Here is a 15,000-nt window from a genome sequence, read left to right on the forward strand (position 1 = left end):
ACCAAGCTCTGCTGTTAATGAAACGGTCAATAAATAAGGGCGGTTTCTTTAAATGTGATAAAAATAGGTGTGATTTGTGCAAGAATTTCCTACTTCATGCTTCTAAATTTCGAAGCTCGGCCACAGGTAGGCAATATCCTATCCGACAAAATTTGTGCTGATCATCCAAAAATGTAATTTACCTTGCAAAGTGCTGTAAATTTGATCTACAATATGTGGGCTCTACATCAACTGAGTTTAAGACCGGGGAGGGGGGGAGGGTACGCCCTTATATGGGCTATATAGGTATGTGCGGCCCCAAAGGGTAGGGTTTTTCAGCGGTTTTGGTCAAAAATAGGGTATCGTTTTTGGCCAATTTTCCGCCATTTTGGTCATAAATAGGGTATCCATTTTTGCACTCTAGTCTTGAATCCGTTTTTTATTTAGAAGCTACTTCTTTATCATGTAATCTACCTAATAAAAGCAGATAAACATTGCCTTTAACATTGGTCTGAACTAGGGAAATAATTATAAGGCAGGTCTGGTAAGGGTCAGGTCATAAATTGGGTGTCAAATTTTTGGTCAGGTCATAAATAGGGTAGGGAAAATCGCAGATTTTGGTCATTAATAGGTAAAGGTTTTGGGAAGCAGGCCGCACACCCCTACCCAATTTTTCTGGGAGTACCCTTTCCCCCCCTCCCTTCCCCCCCCCCCCCCCCTTCCGGGTTTAAGATTAGATTCTGCGACCATAAATCTAATATGTTCAACAATAGGAGAACATGTGAATTGGCGGTGCATTTTAATAGTTCCTAACACGACATTTCTTAAATGAGTTTCGTCATTATCGAACGAATTATATCCTTCCAAACTCCATTACATTTAGACCAGTTACTACTTACCAGGGAAGCCTATTGGATGACTCAATTATTCACTCTTTACCGCATGGCCTTAACAAAAGGCGCGAATTCCGCACCTAAAATCGTATTAATTACAATAACTAATTAGACTGTTTCACATGAAAATGATTCGTGACTTGTCCAGTTTTCATTTTATTACTTCGTTGTAAATAGTTTCAATTGTTATGTGATTTACGTTTTGCGTTCATTGGCTCCGTTGGAGGGTTCTGTTATTTTTGTTTTAAGCGTGCTGTTCATTGTTCATGGACCCTCAGCCGGGAATTTATAATTATTACAGTATTGTTTAAGGGCCCTGCTTTGGGACTATGTTATAGCCTTAATTATGATGATTCAGATGCCTTTTGCAAGGGGGTGTGTTACGTAACTTTTGTCACTTGCTTTTACTCATACTATTGTTATTTTGCTTGTAATTTTAACCTTTTTGTACTTCTTAATTAAGCTGCTTATATAAACCAGTACTTCGGATACGCACAACCATCGTAAATAGTTTTTAGTTTTTAGTTTTTAGCATTCATCTGAGTAAGGCTGAACAGCCGAAACGTCATTGAATCAAGTGGGACTAGTAAGAAGTTCACCCCACTGTTTTCTCTCAGTATTTATCTATAAATTTACGTGCGGAGGTACGGCATCCATTGGATCCTTCTGCTGTGAGTTCATTGTTTGTGTACACCTTCTTATTCTGCCTATATATATTCTCTTTGCTTTCCAGGAGTGGTGGTGTCAGGGGTTGCTGTCCCAGATGAAGGTAATGCCTTTCCTAAACAGGACTTGGGAAACCATTTTTTACTTATACACAAAGGGTCTTGCTTCTTCTGTAGTAAAGTGTTTACCACGTTCCTTTGACATGTACGAACACAGAGTACATTATATTGAGTTCAAGCATGACATCGAAAAAAATTCATTTTAGAATACTTCTGTTGTTTTCAATAAGCTTGCGTGACGTATATTTTTGTTATTGTTCCATACCATCGCAACTCAATTTAGATTGATTTCAGATGTTTTAGTTAGAGATACGGAGAACCGAAGAGAGCGGATCCAATAGGGCGGCAGTCCAAAGAATTGATGACGTAACCACATTTCTAAGCCGAACTTAAATGAAGCAGTTTGAAACGTGCTTGTCATCGTATCCTAGGGAGTCACAAAGGGGCAGGGAAAGAAGAGAAAAGGATCCGGGGCAAGGGTGCTTAGGAAAAGAAACAAAAATCTCCCGCGAGATGTGGTTAAGAATAATTATCAAAATTCAGAGATTTTTTTTTTTTATTTTTATTATTTTATCATTTACTTAAATACAGTACTTACATTACTTACAATACACCGTTACTTACACTGCGACTGCTACGCACAAAAACTATCTTAACTTACACTACTAATACTATTCACAATATCGTACTTTACATTGTTCGCTATACTTGCTATACTTGGCAATCATTACATATATAAAAAATAAATAAATAGATAGATAAATACCTTTAAAAAAAAAACAAACCTTGCTATTTATTAATGAGTGTCTAAAAGGTCACGGATGCTCGAACGCTTGGTGACTCCGTGGATAATTTGCTCTTTAAAAATACTTTGAACGCTGTTATGCTGTAAGATTTACTTTCTTTGGCTGCAGTATAGATGTAGTAACGGGCTACTATAAGGCACAGGTTGGTAACGCGAAAAGATCATATATTTTAGCATTGTTCGTTAGAGCTACCTTCGACAAGTTACTAGAGTTCCACCAAGAGGCAAATAGGTTCCAGAAAATATGGACGTGCCGACATTCTACGAACAGATGCTATAAGGTCTGCCTTACACCACACAATTGACATTCATCGTTTTCGATAATTTTAGCTCTAAAAAGTTTGCTGCGAGCGTAAAGAATATGGTGGTAGATTTTGAATTGAAACATCGAGAGTTTTATGTTTTTGGTGACTTTAAACGGGAGAATATATACACCTTATTCCAAAATGGCCGCCATTTAAATATTCTTTTGTTTTTATTCAAATTAGCCCTTGATGCCTCGTTCTTGAACGAGGCAACAAGGGCCAAAATACTATCCGCATAAATTAGCGGCCATTTTGGAATAAGGTGTATAAGGACTCGATGCTCTGATCAGTAAAACTGGCCTTAGTTAGACGAGCTTTAGATGTAGGTATTTGGAACGTTTTGGAGACGTAAAGTGGGCGTGCCTGCTGACAAGTCCAACATGAAATATTTAAAAGGTGTGTCGCGGACTGTCCTGTAGTAACTGATTCGTTTTCAAGATCACGTTTAAAAGCTTCTTTCCAGTACTTTGGAATAACGCAGAAAGTTTGTTTTTATTTTATACTCTTTCCTAAATTCAGGGAAGGACAAGAAATTTCCTTCTTCGTCTAGGATATCCGATAGAGTCTTTACTCCGGCATTATACCATTGTCGATAGAAAACTGATGGATTTTCCGCCGATTGTGATAAAGTGATTATTCCATAAAATCTCATTTTCTATTTCTTTTTTTGTTGTGGGAGTGTGCTTGATAATCTCTTCCCAAACATTCAAGACGTCGCGGTAAAAAAGTGGAAGGAAGGACAATTCAGGCAAAGTTTTTATAGAAAAATTGCATTCGAACAGCAGTGGGCCACCTACGTGCTGTAATAGATCGAAGGGTATTTTCTTCCAGGACTGCATTTGAGGATTGAGGAACCGTTTTACCCGACCTGCTTTCAAAGATTAATTTATAATTTTAAAGTCAGGCACATTAAGTCCGCCGTCCTTAATCTTACCAATCATTGTGGAATGTTTGATTTTAGGCGGTTTGTGGTTCCATACAAAACCTATCTTTGAAAGAGCTAAATTTTTGACAATGTTTATTTTCCCGTAAAGTGTGAGATCTCGTGATGACCAGATGTTAAGACATTTTTCTAGAGCAAGCAATCTTTTTTCAAAATTATCTTTTACGGATATTTCCGAGTCACGGGAGAAGCAAACGCCGAGACACACACACTTCAGGGGCCATTTAATGCCAAAGCGATTTGTAGATTGTGGATTGTTTTTTCCCAACCACATTGTTTCCGTTTTTGATCTGTTTAGTTCCAATCCCGAACAACTTTTAAAAGCCTCCAATTTCTCAAAACGTTTTACAACTGAATCTATGTCTCGCACGAAACAGGAGGTGTCGTCTGCGTATTGTGAAAGCTTAAACTCGTTTCCCTTAATATTTATACTTACTAGTATCGACTGGTCATTTCTTAATGAATTTGCTAACATTTCAACAGCAATTACAAAGAGTAAACCGGAAAGCGGACACCCCTGTCTAACGCCTCCTTGTAATTCAAAGAAGGGCGTTGCGTAGCCATTATTAATAACGCAGCTTTGAAAGTTTTTGTAAAAAGTCTAAACCCATTGTATTAAAGGCGCACCGAACCCAAAAGTTTCTAGAGCCTTTATAATAAATTTCCATTCTAAACTGTCAAAGGCCTTTTTAAAGTCTCGAAACAATGCTATGCCTGAGATATCTAACGTATCCGTGCATTCAATAATATCCGCGATTAAGCGTACATTTTGACCGATAAAACGGCCTTAATGTAACCGGTCTGGTCTCCATGAATAAGGCTAGGTAGTACTTTCGCAATTCTGGCAGCGATTGCCTTGGTAGCAATTTTGTAATCTGTGTTTAGTAGGGAGATGGGTCTCCAGTTATCCAGAAAAACCTTATTTATGTCGACACTTATCCCCGGCCTTGATATAAAATGATATTGCCAAGTAGAGCAAGCCGTGCACTTTGCAAGTGGTCGCACTAAGTTTGCTGAGACATGGAAACCTAAAAAAAGACAACTACAAACATGTTGGCGTTATTCGGCCACCTACGTGGCTATTTATTATATCATCAACGAAATCAATAAAAGCCGCAGTAAATTAAAGCTATGTTCAGCAAAGGTGGGGCGAGAAAAAACGCGAAGGCCACAGAAATGTGGCTGAACTACAGCCGCAAGCGAGAGTGTTTTAGCGAACTCGCACTCTAAAATTAAAAAAAAATTACAGGAGAAAAGAGAAAATAGAAAAGTACAATTAAATGGCACGTATATAGCAGCCCATGACTAAACCATAACATTGTCAACCAGGAGGGGAAAATGATAATGGCAGAGAAAACAGATGTACCGCTGAAAAGTCACTGCGGAAGAGAACAATCAAATGTACTGACTCGCTGGTAGCAGCCCATGCCTGAAATACCAAGGCGCCAATGAAAGGCTAACGATAATTGACTGTTAAGAAAGATGTGATGTGATAAATATATTAAGCATTAATTTTACAGGGCACGTAGCAACCCATGCGTGAACTACGTAAGGCGTAGAAATGATAGATTAAACAATAGAGCTACAAACTACGAACTTAATTTGCAAGCAAACGCTCTGGGCGGATGTAAACCTTAAAGGCCTCGAACTTCCAGCGGCCAAGAGTGCGAATTTGTGAATCAGAGAATCCTTTTTCAGCCGCATGCGATGCAACTCCGATTCGAAAACTGTGACCTTTGTACCGACGGGTATCAAGGCCACAGAATGACAAGCAACGTTGTGACTCAGTATTGAATTGATCGGCCGTAATCGGTGCCAAATTTAAATGACAGAAAAGCGGACCGGGGCGATTTCCTCTCAGTACGAGATAATCTAAAATGGCCTGCACAGGACAAAACTGTGCGGGGCAGTCTTCTCGTGATATTAATATCTCAAAAGGGCGGTTGTTGACGTTGTGTTTGTATTCGGAAATTACCAGCTTGAGGAAATGAGCTTTGCTGTCGGAAATTGAAAATCGCAACGCGCTAAATTGAACAAAGGTGGAAACTGACTTAGCACTATTGGCTGCTAGTTCGCCGATGCAGAAAAACCCATAAAACGCTAAAAGGAACATAGCTCTGTAGAAAGTTCGTTGAAAAGCCGAAGAGTTGGTGAATCGAAGAGACCTTACGTGGGGTCGGAAAAACTTTTAAGCTTGTGTACGTAACTGAGCGCGGAGATGTACGATGCTATAGTTGACGGCGCCAATTGGTGGGCTAATAGATAAGAGATAAACAGAGCCAGCATGTTTGGACTCAAAGGAAGCTGGGGGCTTGCAGTTTTAAAAAACGGTGAACGAAATCTTGGAAAACAGCCCAAGCCCGTTGATAAAGTTTGCGAGAGCCCGGTTTTAATGCCGAACTGAGAAGATCCCTCAAATTAGCGACCAACTCTCCGGTAGAAGATTCGTCGGGACCGGAGTGGGAAATGGGTCTGCATCCGGTGAGATTGCCTTGAACGAGTCTATCTGAAAACGTGAGATAGAATCGGCACGACGATTTTGAAGACCAGGCACGTGACGTACTAGGCAACAAAGATTCAAAGGGCGCAAGAGTGCCATGATAAGTTTATGTTTGGAAGATTGCTTGTTAATAATACCAACTAAGGCGGCGTTGTCGGTAAAAAAGACAACACGCTGATTTGCCATAAGATCCCCCACACATGCACGGAAAGGGTAATGGGGAAGAGTTTGAGACAAGGGATATTAAGTGAACGCCACGATCCAGGCCACGCGCCATAAAACCAATGAGAACCAAAAACCGCGCCATAACCTTTCGAGCCCGCTGCATCGGTGAATAGTTGCAGCGTGGCTGATGTTTCTCAGCGATCGGATAAGAAAAAGGCCCTACCATTAAAACTGTCTAAAAAAGTAAGCCACAGCTTGATGCCTAGCGTCCTTATTTAAACGGATATGATGATGTGCCTTTTTTGATACCTTTGGTAAGGTCAATAAGGAGACGTAGGAAAGCGCGGCTTGGAACTACGACAGAACACTCAAAGTTTAAAAGACCGATAAGGGACTGAAGCTCCCGAAGGGTAACTGTTCGACGTTTGTGAAATTGATGAAGCAACGTGCGACATTTTTGAAGCTTGTCAGGCGGCATTCTAGACTCTTGAGAAATAGAGTCAAGAGTGATACCCGCGAATTCAAGTGTGGCCCTCGGCTACACTGTCTTTTCATGAGCAATCGGCACTCCGAGATAATCGCACAGGTGGAGAAAATTCGCCAAATCGGCTTTGCATTTTTCTGCAGAAGGGGCCACGAATAAAAAATCATCTAGAATGTGTAAGACGGCTGATGCCCTTAATTTCTGCAATGAGAGGCACTCCAAAGCAGTGCTAAAAGTTTCAAAAATGGCGCACGAAGATGAGCAACCCATCGGGAGACAGCGATCGAAATAATATTTATCCGCCCATTTTATCCCAAGCAAGGAATAGTCTTGAGGATGTATAGGGATGATACGAAAGGCCGATTTTATGTCGGTTTTTGCCATGAAGTAGCCAACCCCCAAACGCTGAACAATTTTCACTGCCTGATTTATGGTGGCGTAATGAACAGTAGAACAGTCATCAGGAATGTTATCATGAACCGAAAAACCCGAGGGATAGGATAAGTGTTGAATTAAGCGAACCTCGTTTGGTGTCTTTTTGGGAACTATGCCATTGGGCGAGGAGCAAAAATCAGGAAAGGGAGCGTTGGTTAAAGGTCCAACAATCCTGCCAGCATCAAGTTCCTTTTGCAATTTAGACATGACCAAATCCGGGTTTTGTAGGGCGCTTTTCAGATTAGGAGACTCGAACCGGCGGGGCGTGGTTGCCAATAAATTGTATGCGAAAACCATAACGAAAGCCATGGACCAAATATCTAGCCAAATTAGACACATAATCTTGGAGCAAGAATTCAAGCCGATCCACCTTTACGGGCGTGACCGGTGAGCTGAGCAGAATTCAGGACGCTGGATATTCCTGATTTAGGGGGTCCGTGGCGAGTGTGGTTCCCGGACGCGGAACAGTGACTAGCGGGGTGTTTTGCCCCGCATTTGTAGCAGATATGCTCGTAATTGCAGCCACTACAGGTTTTCCCGGCATGAAATGTCCAACAAGTACCCTTGGGAAAGGTACGTGAACGAGAACGGGGTCAATTGTCATGGGTTTGGTTAGCGGGTATTTTCCCGCGGGAATTCACCATCGCCCTGAGCCATAGTTCCCAGTGAACTTGATCCAACGGGTGTTGTTCAAGCGCATCTGGTTAAACTGATAAGCTGGGCTATCGGAAAAAATGAATCGGAGAAGGAAATTCCTTAGAGGGGCGTATTGTAAAATGACCTGAATAAAAAATGACAACAGCAAGAGCGTGTGTGCTAGCGTAAAAACGTAACAAAAAGCCGAGTTCCATAGCGGTGTGAGAAAAAACAGCAGCCGAGTGCATGGGACACACCTAACCTACTCGGTGGTCGAAAGGAGTGTATACCCGTATGGCTTTTGTAATTAGCTCACAATAAAAATGACAGTCTGGGGTAGAAAAGACTCAACCATTGGTAAATCAAAGGCACGTGCCTTTGCAATAGTTCTACGGGCAACACCATGCCATTTAATTTCGCAGGCTTCGGCAATGAGAAAATTGGCGTTAAGGTCGGGATGAGAGGCAATAAAGTCTTTTAAAAGGCGGATTAAGGAGTGGCCAAGAATCAATACCCGAGGTGGAGCCATGCCAAACGTTTAGGGAGAATAAAGCCCTCTAAAAAAGGAGCATACAACTTGCCTGAAAAATCTTGATAATCCAAGTTTAGTCCGTGAAGGAACAGCTAAAAGCGCCAGTCGCGGAGATTGCAATCCCTTAACTAGACCTATCCTTACTCCGCCCTTATCTATGATTGGCTCATTTTTCTGGCTGAATGCATATATTGACCCGAGGAGGTCAAAGTCGACGACATAAATAGCATCATTCCTTACAGTAATAATTCCCCTTTTTTATCTTTTTTTGGAATAAGTGTGATTATTCCTCTTTTTTGCGAAATCGAGAGCTCGCCGATCTGGAAGGCGTAATTGAAACTGTCGACTAATTCCTGTCCTAACTTCTCTCAAAATTTAAGATAAAATTCGGCAGTTAAGCCGTCCGTGCCAGGAGACTTACTCCTGGAAAATTCTTGTAGAGAGGCATGAAATTCTTCTTTTGTTAAGCGACCGTCAGAAGTGTCGGCGAGTTGGGCGGTCACTTTTGGAAGTGTCGGGCTTTCAAAGAACTTATCGAAACAGGTGTCATTTGGGCTTGTGCAGGTGGAAGTATAATGGTTTTGGTAGTACCTGTGTTCCTCTTTCAGGATTTCGGTGGGGGTAACCAGAGTACGATCATCGACTTTTAATTTTGTAATGTAATTATTGGAACGATTTCGTTTCTCGAAGTTGAAGAAATAACGAGTGCTACGCTCTCCTTGCTCCCACCATCTTGCTTTACTTCTAATCATGGCGCCTTCTGTTTTGTGCAATGAAATCTGTTCAAGTTTCAATTTTACCTCATGAAATTTTGCTATAGTCTCTTGTTCAGGGCTCGCACACAATTTGTGCAGTGATGAGAATTGTTGCTGTAACAAAGCCTCTTCATTCTTTTTATTCTTTGCGATTTGTTTGCAATAAAATATTGTAAAGCTTCTGATTTCCATTTTCAGCATGTCCCAGTATAGCCCTTTATCCTGCAAATAGCTGTATTTTTCCTTGTACTCCGGAATTTTTTACTCAACCCCTCGACGAAACAATGATCATTTAGAAGTGAATTATTGAATTTGAAAAAAACAGGACCTCTCTTAATGAAATCGTCTGACTGGATGTTGAACGATACAGCTGAATGGTCAGAAAACGAAACCGGAGTAATGATACATTCTTTCACTTGTGTAAGCAGATGTTTTGACACCAACCAGTAATCGAGCCTGCATTGAATTGCTGATGCGTTCAAATGCCAGGTGAATAGTGATTCATTAGGGTGAAGTTTCCTCCAGAGATCCACTAAATTAAAAGAATTGCATAAATTAAGAATGGAATCAACTAATTGTTGTTTTTGCTTCATAGGCCGTCCCCCTTGTTTGTCTTTTGGTGTTAAACAACACTTCAAGTCGCCACCTATTATGATGTTCTCGTCGGCATACTTTCGCTGGCGGGATTTTAAAGTTTCAAAAAATTCTAATTGCATTTTTTGATCATTCGGAGCATAAACATTGATAAAAGTAAACCTGAATTCGTCTATTTTGGCGCGCAGAATAATTAGTCGACCTTTTTGGTCAGTTTCTTGGTTTTCCACTTCAACATCGAGGGATGGATTGAAGAAAACGAAAGTGCCACTACTGTGTTTTGTTCCGTGGGAATAAACCACCTAGTTGCCTCCCCATTCGGCTGACCATACTCTTTTCAGATTTCGTGAACTATAACCCTCTTGGAGGAAAATTACTTGGAACCTGCGCTCATGTAACCATCGAAAAACTTGCCTCCTTTTACGCGCATCGTTTAAGCCCCTAACATTTAGCGTAGTGCAAAAAAAATTGTATGCCATAAGCCATGAAGAATGAAATGATTTAAACATGTGTACATACCTGCACTTCTACTTTGCGCTGATTGGCAAACGATCTTGCTCGAGAAATTGGAGTCCAAGCGTGTGATCCATTGAGCTTTTACAGTGAAAATAACTTTACCCTTAATAAACAATATACACAAATACATATATCTATACACTAACACATATACACTAACATGCGTACGCTTACTAAAGAGAGCCCTTGGTGGCTCAGTAGAAGGTGAATATAACTCGAGTAGTGCTTTGAGCTAAGATTAACCTTACGAAGCAGACCCAAAAGGGAACGAGCGGGGGTACGCTGACTCCGAAGCCCACTTATCTTACGCTTTGGTGACTTATTATGATCTATGTAATTGTCCATTAATGTAAAGTTTATCATATATTTATTTGGCGTCATGACCGGTCTTCTTTGCGTTCTTTAATATAGGTACCAGAAGCTTCCTTTTCTCGTCAATTTCTTTAGGGAAATCACGAGCAATTGCCAAATTTGTGCCACGGAGATTCTTTGCTTGGGCTAACACCAATTCTTTGTCTTTGTGGAACGTAAATTTTGCAATGAGAGGCCTTGGCTTTGAGTTGTTGGAGTTTGATTTTCCGATCCGATGGACGCGCTCGAATGAAATCTCCTTTGAATCTTTCTTACTTAGTTTCAGTTCCTCTTCCATAAACCTGTGTAGAACATTTTCAGATGTTTGGAAAGACTCATCCTTTTCTTCAGGTATATTAAAGAAGTTCATGTTGTTTCGGCAGCTGTGGCTTTCCAGTTTAACTGATCTTTGTTTTCTTCTTCTACTTGCTTTGTTAGCGACTTCACACCTTCTTGAAGCTGTTTGATTGCTTTATCTTGTGCATCAACCTTCTTGTTAAGCGCTGTGATTGAAGAGTGAGCGAACTCTAAGTTGGTTTCTAACTCCTCATTCCTTTCCTCAAGGCAGCTTTGCTTCTGTTTTAAAGTGCCCCTAACCGCAAAATGTTTTTTTCGATGCAATTTAACGCTTTATCTAGCTTCTCTTTGATTGCAGCAATCGAGTCCGCCATGTTGTGACATGTACCACAACATTCCTCACAGTAAGTTAAGTTTGAGAACCTTTGCTTCTCTTTCTTCTCTTTCGGCTCCCTGAGTCATCCTTGGTTGTCTCTTCGTTTTCTGACATTTTGCTCGGCTTTTGGGTCTCTAATAGCTGATTACATGCCTTTTTACGGCGGAGCGCGCGTCCGCACGTCTGATCACTTCGAAAGCTTGTCCTAGTCCAATCAGAGATAATTGACTTCAAAAGAGACAATAGGGAGTTTAAGAAAGGACGGCGGCTACGGCAACGACAACGCCAAAAAGCAGTAATATTATGGGTTAAAAGATCAAAATGCTCGTGCTGCACGTGCGGCACGCATTTTTAAACAATTCTTTTCCGTGCTCGTCAAAAGTACTACGTGAAATGACCAAATTTAAGGTTTTGACGACAACGTGGACAAACTACCGTGAATCTTTCAGTCTCACTCTTTACTTAAAATCTGTCTGTACCAATCCAGTTTTAGGACACTTCACTCACATTGAATAATATAAACAAGATGAAGTAATCATGAAATACTTAAAACAGCTCAAAGTTATATTTTGGGCTTGACGTTTTCGTCTCAGTAGCCGTCGTGGTTTCTTAAAGTCCCTAATAACAACCGTGATGATACATTGTAAAGAACACTGTGGAGACACCCTAAGTATTGATCGGCAATCCTCATTTTTCACGAAAGGGAAGTTTGAGCAACCTCTGACATTGACCACTTTAATTTTTCAGGGGATGTCCGTTTGGCCGATGGAGGAGCCCTCACCCAGGGTAGGGTTGAAATCTATATGAACGGTTCTTGGTGGACTGTCTGCAGTAACTGGTTCTCTTATGCCGAGGCTAGAGTAGTGTGTCGCATGCTTTGGCTTCCTGAAAATCCTCTCGTGTACAGGAATAACCCTTTTGGAGGGAGGAATGGATCAATACTAACCGAGTGGTATGACTGTGATGGACATGAGTCTTCCCTTCTCAACTGTGCTAGACGTGGGTTAAGTTACTACTGTTCACACTATTCGAAAAGTGTTGGGATTAGTTGCGGCCCACTTATTATGTCAGGTGAGTGACTATGCGGAGTAAATAATACACCGTCACCGGGTTTCATCATGTCATCAACGCCAAGTTAGGAAACCGTTAGTTTATTATTAAAATGTTAGTTTATTATCATTAAGTAAGTGTTTTCGTTAGACTTGCTCCCCACTGTGTCCTCCACGCCATTTTTGATTGAATCTCTGAGGATTTGGTCCCATACACTATGTTGACTAATTCATTAACATTTAGAAATATTAAAAAAACAAGGAAATGGTAGGGATCATTAAAAAAATGTCCGCACGATTGCCCTGCAACAAGGAGCTCTCACTAAGGTAAGATGGGTTTCAATTGCAAATTTTAGCGCAGTTTGAATTGTCCTAAAAGCAACATGAGTCTTCCATTTTATCAGAAGATATAAAATCAATTGCATTTTAAGCTTTTTTTTAAACAACACTTAGGATCATGGGATTCTCTTACGAGTGCAGAACTTTTAGATTATCTTGTACCTTAGAAAGCCCACTTATGCGGGGAAAGGGAAAGCACCCACTCTCATAAATATTGTCGAGAAGATTCCGCATCCGTTCAGCGCGATGAAAAGACCTGTAGACCATTTTTTTTTTCACAACCAAGCGCGATTTCGTCACGTGTAAATCCGCCTAAGGCGATGCAGATTGACTCTGTTGTAATTCTACAACGTGTCCATAGTATGTTCTCAACGAGAACACTAACCACTGCGTTGGAATTAAACAACCTTGACCTTTTTCTCTGGTATACGAAAGATATATGTTGTGGTTTAATTTTGTTTTTGGTTTGAAAAGTTCATTTTTTTCAAACCATTTTATTTTTTCTTTTAGAATACTGCCCATGTTAACATATTTTGATATATTTCTGCAATTAATTTCATGGAGTATGTATTAAGATTAATAAACTTGAGAAATCATTAATTAAAGATTATTATGATGGATTGTTGTCTGTGATGCTATCAAAGACAAGAATAATTATTTATGCATGTGAACAATATTTTTTAGTGTTTAGGGTTAAATTCTCAACTTGGTGCTAGGTGATAAGGGTTAAGCTCTCAATTAGGTTTACGCACTTATTTGAGACAGTTAGCATTTGCAGACTGCCTACAAATAGCTGAGATAAACAGTGTTTAAGTCTATAAAGCACCCATTTCAAATAGCGCTAAGAAGCAGTATTTACTACGAGTTACGGTTAGTCTGCAGTCTGCAAGTGTCAGACACTGCGTTCTAGGTAAGGGTTTGGCACGCATTGTAGTGATAATAAGGTTGGAGTAATCACGTATTTGCAGTGTTTAGTCTAAAACAACCGTTGCCTTGGTTTTTGGGTTAAAAATATTGGCTTATTGTTGGTGATAGTAAAGCACTCTTTTACATGTAAGGTAGGAGGATTAACTTTGTAAAGGAGCTACGATGCTGTGTCAGTGGGGAAGTGAAATAAATAAAATGGTTTATCAACTGAGTTGATATGGTGAATCGATCACTGTAAAGAAATTTGAAAGTTGACGTTTCGAGTGTTAGCCCTTCGTCAGAGCTAAATCCTTTTCTGTCTTTCACAAATAGGACTACTTTTCATAATGTAAAAACAGTAATATTCTTTAATCATTCCTTTGGCAATATAACTTGTATAATACGAGATTTATAAATATTTGTGTGTCAGATTTTCAATTGAATAGAGCAGAATACAACTGGAAAGTAAAGGAAGGGTGGGTAGGATGGAGGTGATAGAGAAGGTCAGGGAGGGGTAGGTGAGCAGAAGGGAGGGAAAGATGTCTAGTTCTTTTTAAACCCCCTCAAAAAACCAAGCCCCTGGTTTTTTATCTACACCCCTAAAAAATAAAAATGCCTTTTTTAGACAGTTGCTTAAATGAAACTGAAAAATTTAAACTGGTTTGAAAAAAAAAAATTAAACCAGAAAATATACAATTGTTTTGAGGACCCGGGCTTGGTACTAGGGAAGTATGAAATATGCTGTCGCTCCAGACCAAAAAAGATCAAATAAAAGATCAAATTCCAGAGAACAGTTTGTAAGAAAATTTATCTTTATTTAGAATGTGGAGGTGTAATAACGGAGCCGGTTGGACAACTTTCCTTCAAAAGAGGTCAAATGGTAACAGAAACTCAGTGTCAGTGGACCATGGGAGACAGCACCAAAAATGGGAAACACATTGTTCTTGTGCCTGATAAGAAGATGAACAGTTGCAGGTACTAAATTTAGTTTTAAAAAATTGCGGAGCGGTAGCGTTTGGTCAATCTTAAGTTGAGAGACGTCAAATAAACTTTAACTGTAAAAGCAGCAGTCAGTAGTGGTAGTATTAGTAGCAGCAGTAGCAGCACCAGTAGTTGTAAGTAAGTAGTAAATCGCTTTATTTGCATGACCGAAAGATTTTACACCATTGAAAAAGCTACGTAATTAATAGTATAACAAGGGTAATGGTAGTAGTAGTAGAAGTAGTAGTAGTAGTAGTAGTAGTAGTAGTAGTAGTAGTAGTAGTAGTAGTAGTAGTAGTAGTAGTAGTAGTAGTAGTAGTAGTAGTAGTGGTAGTAGTTGTTGTTGTTTTTATTGGGGCAGGAGGAATAGTAGCAGGGGCAGTAGCCCTAGCAGTAGCTGTGGCAGTGGTTGTGGTTTTAGCCTGCGAGCCGTA

At 40.2% G+C, this 15,000-nt stretch overlaps 2 protein-coding genes across 2 annotated transcripts in view; one reads left to right on the forward strand and one right to left on the reverse strand.

Moving 5' to 3' along the window:
* The window catches only part of LOC138003766 (uncharacterized), a 313,889-nt gene that overhangs the window by 134,396 nt on the left and 164,493 nt on the right, over positions 1 to 15,000 (reverse strand). The gene's annotated exons all lie outside the window — the stretch shown is intronic.
* LOC138004371 (protogenin A-like) overlaps positions 1 to 15,000 on the forward strand; it is a 70,070-nt gene that overhangs the window by 19,466 nt on the left and 35,604 nt on the right. The window contains exons 2-4 of the mRNA XM_068850870.1: positions 1,606 to 1,641; positions 12,039 to 12,362; positions 14,407 to 14,560. Of these exons, the coding sequence (XP_068706971.1) occupies positions 1,606 to 1,641; positions 12,039 to 12,362; positions 14,407 to 14,560 (514 nt within the window). The remainder of the gene's footprint in view (positions 1 to 1,605; positions 1,642 to 12,038; positions 12,363 to 14,406; positions 14,561 to 15,000) is intronic.

The sequence above is a fragment of the Montipora foliosa genome, chromosome 5 (assembly GCF_036669935.1).
Source record: "Montipora foliosa isolate CH-2021 chromosome 5, ASM3666993v2, whole genome shotgun sequence".
Classification (NCBI taxonomy): Eukaryota; Metazoa; Cnidaria; class Anthozoa; order Scleractinia; family Acroporidae; genus Montipora; species Montipora foliosa.